Below are 12,673 nucleotides of genomic sequence, written 5' to 3'. Positions count from 1 at the left end.
AGGGTGTTGTGCGCACAGTCTCTCCTCAAGAACGCGCTCCCCTCACCATAGCCACCCTCCTTGGTCCACGCATTCCCCCATATGCTCCCTCTCCCCACTGCTGGACAGATGCCCCCCCCCACTCCAAGCCTCCCCAAAGGGACGGGTATCCCCTCCAGGGCCAGACATCTTCCTAGAGCTACTCCCCACGAAGACCTCCTAAAGGTTGGATACCCCACTGTGGCCACCCCCAAAGGACTGGCAGGCCCCTTATAGCCACATCAAGGGGTAGGCCATGCTCTCCCAGTCTATGCATCTCTTTAACAGCCATCCCAAGGGATGAGCATCTCTTCTTCTAGGGCCAAGTGTCCTCCACCAAAGGACTGGGCATCCCAATTAATACCTTTTCCCAAGAAAATTAACCAGCCGCCGCTCCACAAAAGCAGGGTGTCCACCCACCACCCGTACCCACCTCCCTAAAGGCCAGATATTCCTCCAGGCCACAGTGGGGGGCAGGAAGACACTCCACTCCTTGGCTGTTCCCACAAGCGCTGCCCCATCCCCTGCCATGGGGAGCCAAGCCCAACACCTCGGAGCTGGAGGCAGGAAGCATAAAATGCACCCATGGGACACAGGAAGTGCAAAAGGTCCAAAGACAAATGGCACCCATAATTTGTGGGGTGATTAGGATTTTTTCTCTGCTTATTTCTCTCCCCTCTCAGTTCTTTATTGGGTAGACCTGGTGCTGCTCTCACTGGAAAAGTGGCCCCAAGGAGCTGCTGAGGGCACCCAGGGAGGTTGGTAAACCAACATGGAGCAGCATTCATCCATGTGGAATCCTCCCATCACTCCCTGGCGGCAATGCCAGAGATGCCTAACCTGGTGTTTTCCTGGACAAAAATGGGGGACATCCCAATAAATAAAGTTCCTGGGGCAGTTTCTCTGTGCCCCTCCAGTCACAGCCCACCCCCAGCCCAGTCGCTGCTGCCGAGCTCTCCTGGGTCTTATCGGCATGTAAAGGGTTTCTCCCTCGTCCAGCGATAGGCCTGTAGCATCTGGCGTGTCCCCAAATACAGAAGGGAAACGGCTATTCAGCACTTCTGCTGCCTGATTGCTATTAACAGCTCCACCATTCCCTTTCCCGGTGGACCCGCACTACTGCTGGGCAGCTGCAGCTTTTTATCAACTTGATTTCTAAAAAGTAAGTTGTCCTCCTGCTTTCCAGCATGGCTGGTTGCCCCACCCCATGTTCTCCATCGGCTCCCTGCCTGTCATCGCTGGTTTCCACCTGGGGCTCTCCCACCCCTGCCCTTCACCCCAGGAAATCTCATCAATGTCCCCTGAAAAGTCATGGAATGGCCCTCGAAGACCTGCTCAGTGTCTGCCAGGGCCAGGGGATGAGCTGGCTCTGCCCCATCCCGGGGTAGCAAATGTTTCCCTAGGACATGGGCACCCATGTGTGCCTACAGGAGCAGTTTCCATGATCCCATCCTGGCTTACACACACTGGCACCAGGGTGCTGTGCCATAGGAGCACCAGGCAGGACAGCACCACTCCTGCCTGCTCCACACCATGCACCCCTGTTCCACTGCCCACCCACTGCCACTGCGGTCCCCAGGGACCTGCCCCAGCATGGTGACTTGCCCCCCAAGCAAGAGGCCACAGGGCTTGGCAGAAAGGCAGCTAATTTGGGATCCTAAAATTTGCAGCTGGAGTGACAATACCAGTGACAGGGCCAGATCCGGCCACGCCGATGAGGATTGAAAACCCAACTGGAAAACGCCTGTGGGCAGGAGGGGGCTCAGTCTGCCCTGCCCTGACGCCACAGAGATGAGCTTTGAGTCTCTCTGCAGGGCACTTATTTCTCCCGGAGCCACCCGAACGGGGACTGGGAGCCCTGCAGGCCCCCGGCCTTGGGGGAGCGGGATCCCGGGGAGCAGGGGCTCGGCTCGCACGCAGGAAGACTTCTCCTGCCGCTTCTTGCTGACCGGCTGTTTTATATCAAGGCGGGAGGGGGGATTTGCTGTTCTAGATGGTATTTTAATGGGCAGGCAGGCAGCTGGAGCCTGGGAGAAGCCTGCTTTACATTGTTTGGGGTTGTAACAAATAAATTCAATTAAAGGCAAATGGCTCCGCGCAGCCCCCACCCTGCGCAGTGTCTCTGTGGCACTGGTGGCTGCGGGAGCCTCGGGTGCGAGGCGGGAGCCCCGCACAGGGACCACCCGGGGCTCTGCCCACCCTCGGCCCCGCCGCAGGGAGATGCCGGGGTGAGCTGGCAGGATGCGGTAGGAACTGGGAAGCACAGGGCACCGCACCCACAGAGCACCCACAGAGAGGATGGAGTGTCCGGGGAGTCCACCCCGTCCCCACACTGCGTGTCCCACCCCGTTGACTAAAGGAGATGTGAAAATCCCCGTGGCAGGAGCCCCGCCACGGCGAGCCCTGCTCAGGAAGGGCAGCCCAGGACAACAGCCTCGGCGGGCAGCAGCATCCCCCGGGCAGGCAGAGACTGGGCAGAGGCTGGGGCGTGGAACTGAGCTTTGCATGGCCACCATGCAGCCCCAGAGCCCCATGGCCGGGGGGAGAAGCAGAGGGGACTTGGCAGGGACATGCCAGAGCCTCAGCACGCTGTAAACAGCCGCCGCCGCAGCAGCAACTCCTCTGCCGGGAGCCAACGTCGGGCGTTAGTTAGTTGGAAACCAGATGGTGCTCTCCCAACCACCGGCACAGCCCGCTGGCCACGGCCCCGAGCCAGGCGCAGGCTCTCAGGGACCCCAGGGCTGCACAGCACACAGCACTGGGAGGACCCCGTGGAGGTGGACGGGGAGCTGGGGGTGCAGGGAAGGCCCCACAGATGGACAGGGGTTGTCAGAGCGTCCCCGGCCCCGCAGCTTCCTCAGCCAGTACCGTGTGTGTCCCAAGGGATGATGTGTCGCAAGGGATGGAGATGCGAGGCAGAATCCGCCAGAGGGGATTGGAGATAGGCTGTTAACATCCCTTAAAACCCCCACGCATCCCTGTGTGCCACACTGTGCCTCAGTTTCCCTGTGCCTCCCAAACAGCAGGGAACAGCCAACAGCTGGTCCACAGGTCAGAGTCCACCTCTTCCCTCCAGATAGGGATAAGACAGCAGGGAAGGGATAAACCCCATCTCCGAGGCCAGGGAACATCGGAGCAGTCCCTGGCACATCACACCTGGAATAACCCTCCGTGGGAAGTACAACACGGAACACAGACATCAAGCCCCCATCCCAGCACCACCAGCAGGACCTGGGGCTCCGAGCTCTTCCCCACTCCCCAGCGGTCTTGGGAGCAGGTGCACTCAGGGGGCATAGTGGACCCATCGCAGCCCTGGGATTTTGGGGAGGTCTGCAGCAAGAAGACAAACAGCCGGGGCTGGGGAGGGGCCGGGGGGAAGGACGGCATCCCTGGTAGCCGTGGCGGGGGTCCTGTGGTGTTTACAGAGCTTAAAACCCGCCTAAGCCCCGCAAGGCCACGGCGCACAATAGTGTGTGGACGTGGTGACACCGGCCGTCCCCACACCACCTTGGAAGACAGAGAGCCCTGCCACCCACCGCCAGCACCGGGATTAATTATGATAATGTAGTTCTTTCCCCCTTTGTCACCCTAATGAATGGGCCCCTTTAGGATTTTAAGGCCTTTGTTTGGTGCCTCTTTACTGCGGTATTGTAGGATGGGGACTAGCAGGTGGCAGGTCCCCAAACAGCCCCTTTTGTCTCCTTTGGGGGCTGTTTTGTGGTGGGGTTGGGGAGGGGGATGCGAGGATGCAGGAGCGGGGGTGTGCTGCAAGGGAGCTCCTGGACGGAACCGTAGCACCCACGCCATCGCTGTGGGGCCGTGGCACCCCACGCTGCGCATCGTGGCATTGAGGCTCGCCGGCCCCGACCGTGCCCCGAGCCACCCGTGCCCTGGGCTGCTCGGTGGGCAGATGCCGGGAGCCACCGTCTGAGCCCCTGCCTTGATCTTTTACTGCCTGGGCAAATCAATTACCCAGCAGAAAAGTCCCTAAATCCCACCATAAAACCCGTTTAGCAGCCGCGGTGGTGCTCGCCAGGCCCTGGGCAAACCTCGCCCTGTGCCGGCACGGAGCTGGAGCGATTTTCCGCGGGGACAGTGGGTAACTGCTGCCGGGGAAGGTCGGGCTGCAGGCGCAGCTGCACAGCATCTCCTCAGTCCCGGGCGGCAGATGAGGGCTCCCCAGGAGTTCTGGCTGTGCTCAGACCCTTCTGAGACCTCCACAACTCCGTGCCCTTCTGCACCAGTCTGTCCCCCTCCACATCCCCTGAGCGTGGGAGCAGATGGGGATGTGACAGCACCGAGCGTGGCTCTGGGGACCAGGGATAGACAGATGAGGTGGCACAGAGGCACAGGGAGCAGGGACAAAGCAGGGCAAGGAGACACCTGAATGGCAATGCCCTGTGCCAGCATGGATCCATAGGCTTTGTGTCAGGGCCATTGGCTGTGCTCAGCACAGAGCATGGTGTCACCACAGCTGTGATGACGGAACCTTGCTTCCTCCTGTGCAGACAGATAGAAGCATCTTTAATACCAATACCAGCACAGGGATGGCACCAGCACAGGGTTGAGGGGCCTGGGGCCGGGTGATTGACGTCCCCTGATTGCAGGCTGGGCTGGGTGATTCCTTCAGGATGCCCAGGAGCACTGGAGATATTGCATGGCTCTGCCTGGGGGCATCGTCAGGTGCCGGCATTGGGGATCCCTCTGCTGTGCCGTACCTTCCGGCACAGGGGACCCCGGCTGCCATGTCCCCCCTGGGCAGAGGGGCTCCATGAGGAGGGGGGAGATCCTGGCCAGGCACTGCCGGGGGCTGCAAACTGGTTAGCAGCGGGGTGGTAAAACGGTGACAAGTAATTGGTGTCCCGGCCAGTCCTTTCATGCCGACGCCGTTTTATGGGTGAGGAAATTGCTTGTGAGTCAGGAACACAGGAGACAAATTTAGGAAGTGCTCTCTGAATGTGCCGGGGTCAGGCGCCGAGGCCGAGTGCTTGAAACCTGGGTGGCCTCGCCGCTCGCCCCGCGTTCCCCCCCCCCGGCTCCTCGGCATGGGAAAGCAGACCTTTTATCTTATCACTGCTCTTCCGCCGCCCCGGCCTCCCCCGCACGGCCCCCTCCCGGCACAGCCGCTCGCGCAGCAGACACAATGCGCGGTGGCGGCCAAACGCGCACCCGTGACCCTCCGGGAGTGCCTGGCACAGGGGGCGGCTCCCACCCGCCTGCCAAAGGGCTCAGGGTCCTTTGCATCACTCCGCATTCCCTTGTCCAACGGCACCTTGCTGGCCAGAGGGCTGACACAAGGCGCCGTGGGATGAGGGGTCATGGCATCCTACCCCGCCTCGAGAACCAGCCCTGGCACAAGCTGCGGAGGCCCCAGGCACGCAGTGATGGGGAAACTGGTGCGAAGGTGTCCGTATACTATGGGGTGGCTGGTCCTCATCCTGCTGGCAAAAGTGCTGAAGCAGGCAGACCCCCCGTGCTGCAGTGCGGCACTCCATGCCAGCCTCCCCCACACGCTGGGAAGTTGGTACTCCTTTTTCCTCTCTCTTAACTGGGAGGAAAAGCCTCCGCTCCATTAAGGTGCACCCGAATACAGCTGCTGGCTACCCTGAGTGCGGAGCCCCCATCCCCGGCCGCGGCCGAGCCGCCGCATCGGGCGGTTTGGATGTATTTTTCTTGATCGCTGGCCAAGCACTCTCTCCTGCAAAGCAGCATGTTTCTCATTTTCTGTAGGTTTAACTCCAAATTAATTTGTAAGTGATCTAGGTTTCTTGTTCCCCGAAAGATACCTAATAGCGGGGGGAGAGCTCCTGCCAACCGAAACGTCTCAGCGGGGTAAAGGAAAAGCAGGAAAAAGAATCCCAGGAACTGTGACCCCTGGTGGGTATTTAACAAGGTGTCAGGGCAAGGGATTTTCGGAGCCAACTAAGTGGATGTGACATCGGCCCCGTGGGTCGGGACGGGGTGTGGGGATGCTCCTGCCGCGGCAGAGCTTGCTGCTGCCAGGTCTCATCCTGATCCAACCCTTGGGGGCAGCAGGAGCAGGGAGGGATGCTCAGTACTCCATAGCTTGGGCTGTCGGGTGCTGCGAACCCCGAGGTGCGAGAAAAGCTGGGAGGTGTTTGGGGTTGGGGCGAGCCATCCCCAGCACGAGCCGGTGGAGGTGCCCTCGCTGGGGGCCCAAGGGAGCGTATTCGTGCTGGACGAGGGCTGCGGAAGCGCTGGCGCCTGCAGGGAGGCAGGGGAGGCCCCACAGGGTGGTGGTCCCCTGGGGCCGGTGGGTGGTGGGAGGGGGCCAGCGAGCCCGCCGGGCGCCCCTGCCGCATGGGAAGCGGGCACGGTTTAATTGGGCGGGCGGCCGCTCGGCGGGGCCGGCTGCTGGCAGGCGGACACAAGCTCTTTTGTCTCCGCTCTCGCTCCCGGCACCGGCTGGGGCTGGCAGGGCCCGGAGCGGTGCAGCCACTGAGAGCCGAGCTCGCCACTGGGGCAAGCAGCCAAACCTACCCCGGCTCCTCGGGCTGTCACAGGCCCTCGCTGCACGCGAGGAAGCGTCCAGGTGGCCAGCGAAGCTTCCTGGCTGATGAGGGGTTAGGAAATGCGTGGCAATCCCCGGCAAAGTGCCCTGCAGTTCTCCCCGTGCTCCCTTCTTGCCAGGAGACCAGGAACAGGCAAGACCCCTGCCCTCCCTGCTGACTCGGCTCCTGAGCTTCATGGCTGAGGACCCCGGGGCAAAGGGCGTGTGAAAGCACCCTGGCTTTTGCTCTCTAAGGTGGGATCTACAAGAGGATGCCAAGGAGGGACCTACAACGACAGCAGCCACTGCTTTTGGATCCTGATTCTTCTTGCATCCCTCCTGTCCCTCAGCTCCACTCAGATCCTTTCTGCAGAGTGGAGTCACTAGCCAGGGGCTGTGCCTCTCCTCCCTTCCCCAGTGCCCTTCAGGCAGGGTGGGTCTCCAACCACACAGGCAACATCCATGAGGGTGGATGATGACAGGGCTGAGGAACACGGGGCAGACCCCCACCATGTGCATCCTTCACCTGCCTGGTCTCCCAGGGACATTCCCAGGAGCCTTCTCTCCCAGAAGTCTCTTGCTACAGGAAGAATAGGGGCTATGAAGACTGGAAAGGACATCATGGTGAGAGCATTGATGAGTGATCCCCAGGTGATGGGGTGGATGGTCTGGCCACCATGCAGAGCAGACTGGACCCCTCACAGAGCAGTCCCATCGCCTTGCACGGAGGCAGCGTGGCTGGGGCAGTGGGGTGTGTCAAAGCCAGCTGTGGATCAGCAGTGGCTGCAAGCGGAGTGCGGCCAAATCCCTTCTTCCCGGCATCTGGCACCAACCACCCCCGTTGCAGAAAGGCCCAAGCAGGGGAAGATGTTGCTGTTGCTCAATGACCCTGTGAGGGCCTGGGTCCTTCCTGGCGCCGCTGAATACGGTTGGGTGACAGGGCTGAGTTGCCAACCCAAAGAGCAGGCGCCATCATCACCACAGTGAGCAACCTCTCATGGGTGGCACAGACTGGCCAGGTTTGCCTCCTCAAGTCTCTCAACCCATCACCAGGGGATTCATGGCTTTCCTTGTCTGGGAACACAGCTGGATGCTTTGGGGAACCCTGGTGCTGGGGTGGAGATCAGAGAGAAGGGGCTGAGAGGCCATTACCCACTGACCCTCACACCCATCACCGCTGCCAGTGTTGCCAATTGGTTGCTCCTCACCATCCCCTCCAAGTCTCCCAGCGCCAGCAGGCGGCTGCACCCTGGCCCCAGGCGCAGGTGTTCACACCGGGAGACCACAGTCCGGGGAACAGTGCTGCCTTCCCTGCCTGGGGGCAACCTGCATCCTGCCACAGGGTTAAACTCCCTAAGGAAAGGAGGGAGGAAGATAGGAAAAACAATCACAAGAATTTGTTTCATGCTGCCTGGATCCCTCCCCACACGCAGCAGTGTTTTTGGACGGCCGATTTATAATCAGCAGTGTGGAATGTTGTAAATTAAATATTTTTAAACAACTTTGCTCTCTCTCTGGTTAAACATTTCAGAGATCGCTCTTTCTTGTCTGTCTCTTGCTGGGTGGTCCCTCCATTCGCCCGTACATCTTCCTCAAACACAATTAACCATTTAGATGTTGCACAAAGGAATAGCTTATGCATACAACACCAGTCGCTTGCTGCTCCGGCTCTGGGGGAGGGAGGCAAATAAGAAGGCAGCTTCTTTTATTTTCTACTAAAAACAAAAACAAGAAAATCCCTTTTCCCTTCCCAAACTATCCCATTTTTCCTTGAATTGTAAAGGCACTGATCCAAGCTCATCAGCTGTCTTGGTCCTCAGTCCAACAATCCCCTTGCCGTCCCCCATCCCCTGAAATTCAACATTAGCATTTTAAAGCCTAAAACATACAAGTTTATTTAGACTCAAGCTCTCCCAAGCTCTTGCTTTCCATATTTATATACACACACGTATTTTAACGTATATAAAATGTCTGTCTATAGGACCTGGAAGGAAGTTCCCGTCTGCCGGCCCGTCTGGGAGGCACAGGCGCGGCTGTGGACCTTGGCTCCTGGGAGATGGAGTGAAAACCGACAGGATCCAGAATCAGCCTCCTGGCTGAGAGGGAGCGCGCCTCGGTGGGCAAGTGACTGCAGAGGTGCTGGGGTGGGTGGGGAGGTTGCTGGGTGCTGGTGAGGGTATCTCCACATCCCCAAATTAACTCTGAAGGTGGCCAGTGAGAAGGGCCCTGTGGTCTGCACTCCCCCGATGGGCTGGGTCGGGGCACAGTGGGCAGCCTGCAGTGCCAAAGGCCCCAGCCCCAACTGCCCACTGCAAGAATCAATCCCTTAAAACAGATAACCAAAGGCCACAGGAGTGGCTGTGTGTGATGGGAGGGCAGCACTGCGGTGTCCTGGGGCTGGATTACACCACACACTGTGCAACGTGCGTCTGTCACACCGCTGCTGCCGGCACAGGCGGCTCCTCTGCGAGCCCCACGTGGGGCTTGATCTCACTCTGCCCCTCGCAACACATTGGGCAGGGACCACAGCAGCCACTACCAGCCCTCAGTGGGGACTTGGGCCAGCGTGAAGGCAGTAAGGCACCTCTGGAAAACAACGGCGTTCCCCAGACCCATGGGATTTTATTAGGAAAATTCTTGTCTCTGGACCAGCAAAGTCCAAAGTGTGGGCAGAGGCATGGTGAAAAGCACCCTTCCCAGGCAGCCAGAGGAAGGACAGTGGGGTGCAGAAACCAGCAGGGAAGCCAGTTAGTAGCATGGCTCTGCACCATCAGCCTTGGAGACTGAAGACAGTAAAAGATTGCCAAGTCCTTCTGATCCCAACCCTGAGAGGTTCAGGAGAGTCCTATTGCTAGGGCTGCACACAGAGTTTCAGCTGGATACGTGACTGGGGGGCCAGACCTGCATACCTAAGGCCATATGACCACTCAGGCTCTGCTCTCCGCTTCGTGCCCAGAAACGAAAAAGCAAGATCAGAGCTGGGTGCAAAGTTTTTGTATCCATTTGAACACCATGGGGGTGAGAAGCCCACTGTCCCTGGGAATGGCTGGCTGTTTGTCTTCACCTCATGTGGCTCTCTTCCAGGGCTGCCAGGAAGATGGGAGCCATCCGCTTTGGTTTGACTGCAGAAGGGATCAGATGAGCTGCTGCTTCCTGAGAGATCCCAACAGCCACCTACAAAAGCAAACACGAACTGCTGAGGGAGGTGGGCCACGGCTCTGGATGTCTGCAACTGCCCAACAAATGCTCTTCCCAAATCTGTGTCTTACAAATGGGCTTGGCTGCAAAAATCCTGGCAAGGACCTGGCGCTGGTTGCACCCAGCTCTCACAGGAGCCAGAGGGTGCCAAAGCTTCAAGTGCCGCTGTCATGGTGTGTCAGGGAGCAGGACCCACAGGAAGAAGTGTGGCCATGTGTGCACCCACACCGCGCTGCACCCACACCAACCCTGCTGCCCTGGTCACAAGAAATGCCTCTTGGGAGCAGCTGGCAAGACACTGCTCAGGGAAAACCACAAGCCAGTGGTCCTGCTGGCCATCATGGCAAACCTCTGCTTTACCCTGTGCAGATCCAGCATGTGACAAGCCACTGCAAGAATCACAGCAACCCTGACATTACATTTGCCAAGGAAGTGTTCAAGAAAAGTCTGTCCAGAAAGAGCCAGCACCTACAGAGCTGGAGAACTTTCATCTCCTTCAGAGAAATGTTGCCTACATAGCACCACTTTGATGCCAGTAACACCGTGATGGGCATGAGCAGTAATGCTCAGCTGCCTGGGTGTGACAGAACAGCTTACTTGTGTCTGAGAGGTCCTCCTTCCTCAAAGTCAGTGAGCAGCCTGCACCAGGAACGCCTTCTAGAACATCTCTGTGACCTGGGACCAAACAGTCACATCCAAAACTACCTGGGAACAGAACTTCATGTCCTCAGTCACCTCCTCAGTTTTTTCAATGACTGTAACATCACTCAGTTTGTGAAGTTGCCTGACCCAACCCATCACATGCTCACCTGATGATGACAGCAGCATGGAGGCCAGGTTAGATGAGGAAGGGTTAACCTCCCAATGCCTGCCTTGGGATTCCTGAAGGCCTTATTATCCTGAACTATTTTTCATAATTGCTGCCACACACGTAGACTACATCAAGAGTGAATCTTCACTTTGATAATTTGTGCTGTGAAATCTCACTTTGGGATCTACTTTTATCTCACACCAAACACCTGCAGGTCGTAAAAGGCGAAAAGGAAAAGAAAATGCCTCAAATCCCAGCCAGGTTTTCAAGTGTCAGAGAACACTAAATTAATGCTAAATTCTAACTGACACAGTAAAGAGCCCCCCACCCTCTTCTTAAATTAGCTAAACAAAAGGACTGAGACTTTAACATGTAATTAAAGCTCAAGGAGGTAAAGCTGTAGCTGCTAAACAAGGCAATGCAGACATTTCAGAAGTAAAGATGTATCCCAAAAACAGAGGTGGAGAAGGTTTTGTGTTTCAGCAAAAGGACTGTGAGTCAAAGTCCCTGCAAACCTCTCATGGCTTTGCCAGCCTTCTGGTAAAATGCAAAGCCAGGTAATTACACCCCACTATGCTTCTGTTTCTACACACCCAAAATGGAGCCTCTCTCCCTTGCCGCACACAGAGACAAGAACTCTTTAATTAACCTTTGTAAAGCCTCTGCGATCCTTGGATGAAAAAGCCTTCGTACCTTAGGAACATGTTTGCACACATACGTGAGACAAAACCTCCAGCATGAAGCTGCAGCTGAACTGCACTGCATTTCTTCTCTGCAGCTTGTCACAGGCCTCAAAGCTCATCCTTACCCACAGTTTCCAATCCAGTCTGATCCCTCGTGGAAGGATTTTGTTTATGAAACTCAGATAATGTCTGGATTATAATCTCTCTCCTGTTAAATTAACTAGGAAATGGCAACTCTCCTCAGGGGTCACAGATGCCCATGAAGCACACGTTTAACATTTATCACTTCAGTTAATGAAATACTGTCCCCGCCAGTTGCTGTGAGCACCTCTGGATGTCAAACTGCCAGGGGCAGATAAATGCCCCGTTCAATCCTGCTACATTCTAATAAACAGCTTTTAGGTAGGAACTTGTGTCCAATTTATAAACATTAAAGAACAGCTTGTGTTTCAATCCCATCCAGGTGCTTTACAATCCTGGCACAGGCCCTGACCACAACCCTGTGCGTTTCACATTTAACACGAGCGACTCATCTCAGAGACATAAGTACAGTCATAGATAGATCATCTAAGTGTGGGGAGAGACCTCTTGTCTGGGATTAGGAACAGTGGACTGACAGAAAGAACCATCAAAATAAGGCAGGGACTACCCACTGTTAACACCTCATGCCTCCTTCATGCTCCACCAGCCCTCACATACTTGCTCTTGGGCAGGATTTCAAAGTATCAGACCAAACTCAGCCCTGATGGAAATGGGTGCCAAACTCTTCGACTGCATTACAGAGAAGAGGCACAGATGAAACGCTTCTGTGCTGTGGGGCAGCATCATGAGAGACAGCGAGGAGGAGGCTGGCGAAGCTGCCGGGCTGCAAAGAGCAGCCGGCACTGCCACTGTTCTCACTGTCCGCCTGCTGTGTTGATGAGATGCACAAGCAGCATCCTGAGCAGTTTCTCCCAGGCTCAGGGCCGGTGGTGCAGGACTGCAGGGAGGTGGTTTACGCCGCAGGGAGGGCGGCTAAGTCATTCTTTGGAGTGGGCACAGTCTGTGTGGTCCCCGCTCTCCCCTCCGCTGGAAAAGTACAGTGCGTTGGCCGGGCGCGCAGGAACCGATATAACCCGGCACAAACCCGCGCATCCCAATGAGGGGGGAGGGGCTGACGGACACTCCGCTCTGCAAATACTTCTTTATTAAGACATAAATACAAAGCTGAACAGGAAAGGAGCAATGACAGTGTAAACCATGCCAGTACTGATCTGTACGGATGATCTTACGATGCTTGAACATCTGGTTCTGCTGCTGGCTTCCATAAAATCATCTTTAAAAGCTACTCGGGTTATATCTCCATCAGCTGTTCGGTGCCCACAATGACTTCATTAACATGTTTGGCTGAAAAGAGAGAGGGAGGAAAAGAAGAGCAATTGAGTTTTGCAGCAGAGCTTCAGACCTTGCATT

General features: G+C 56.9%; 1 protein-coding gene across 1 annotated transcript in view; it reads right to left on the bottom strand.

Annotated features, from left to right (window-relative positions):
* Nucleotides 1–12,390: 12,390 nt before the first annotated feature.
* Nucleotides 12,391–12,673, bottom strand: part of EIF2B3 (eukaryotic translation initiation factor 2B subunit gamma) — a 98,646-nt gene continuing 98,363 nt past the window's right edge. Inside the window, exon 11 of the mRNA XM_066324982.1 lies at nt 12,391–12,607. Coding sequence (XP_066181079.1) covers nt 12,555–12,607 — 53 coding nt within the window. The 3' untranslated portion in view covers nt 12,391–12,554. The remainder of the gene's footprint in view (nt 12,608–12,673) is intronic.

This window comes from Sylvia atricapilla, chromosome 9 (assembly GCF_009819655.1).
Source record: "Sylvia atricapilla isolate bSylAtr1 chromosome 9, bSylAtr1.pri, whole genome shotgun sequence".
Lineage (NCBI taxonomy): Eukaryota > Metazoa > Chordata > Aves > Passeriformes > Sylviidae > Sylvia > Sylvia atricapilla.
This window is presented reverse-complemented; position numbering and strand designations above follow the sequence as displayed.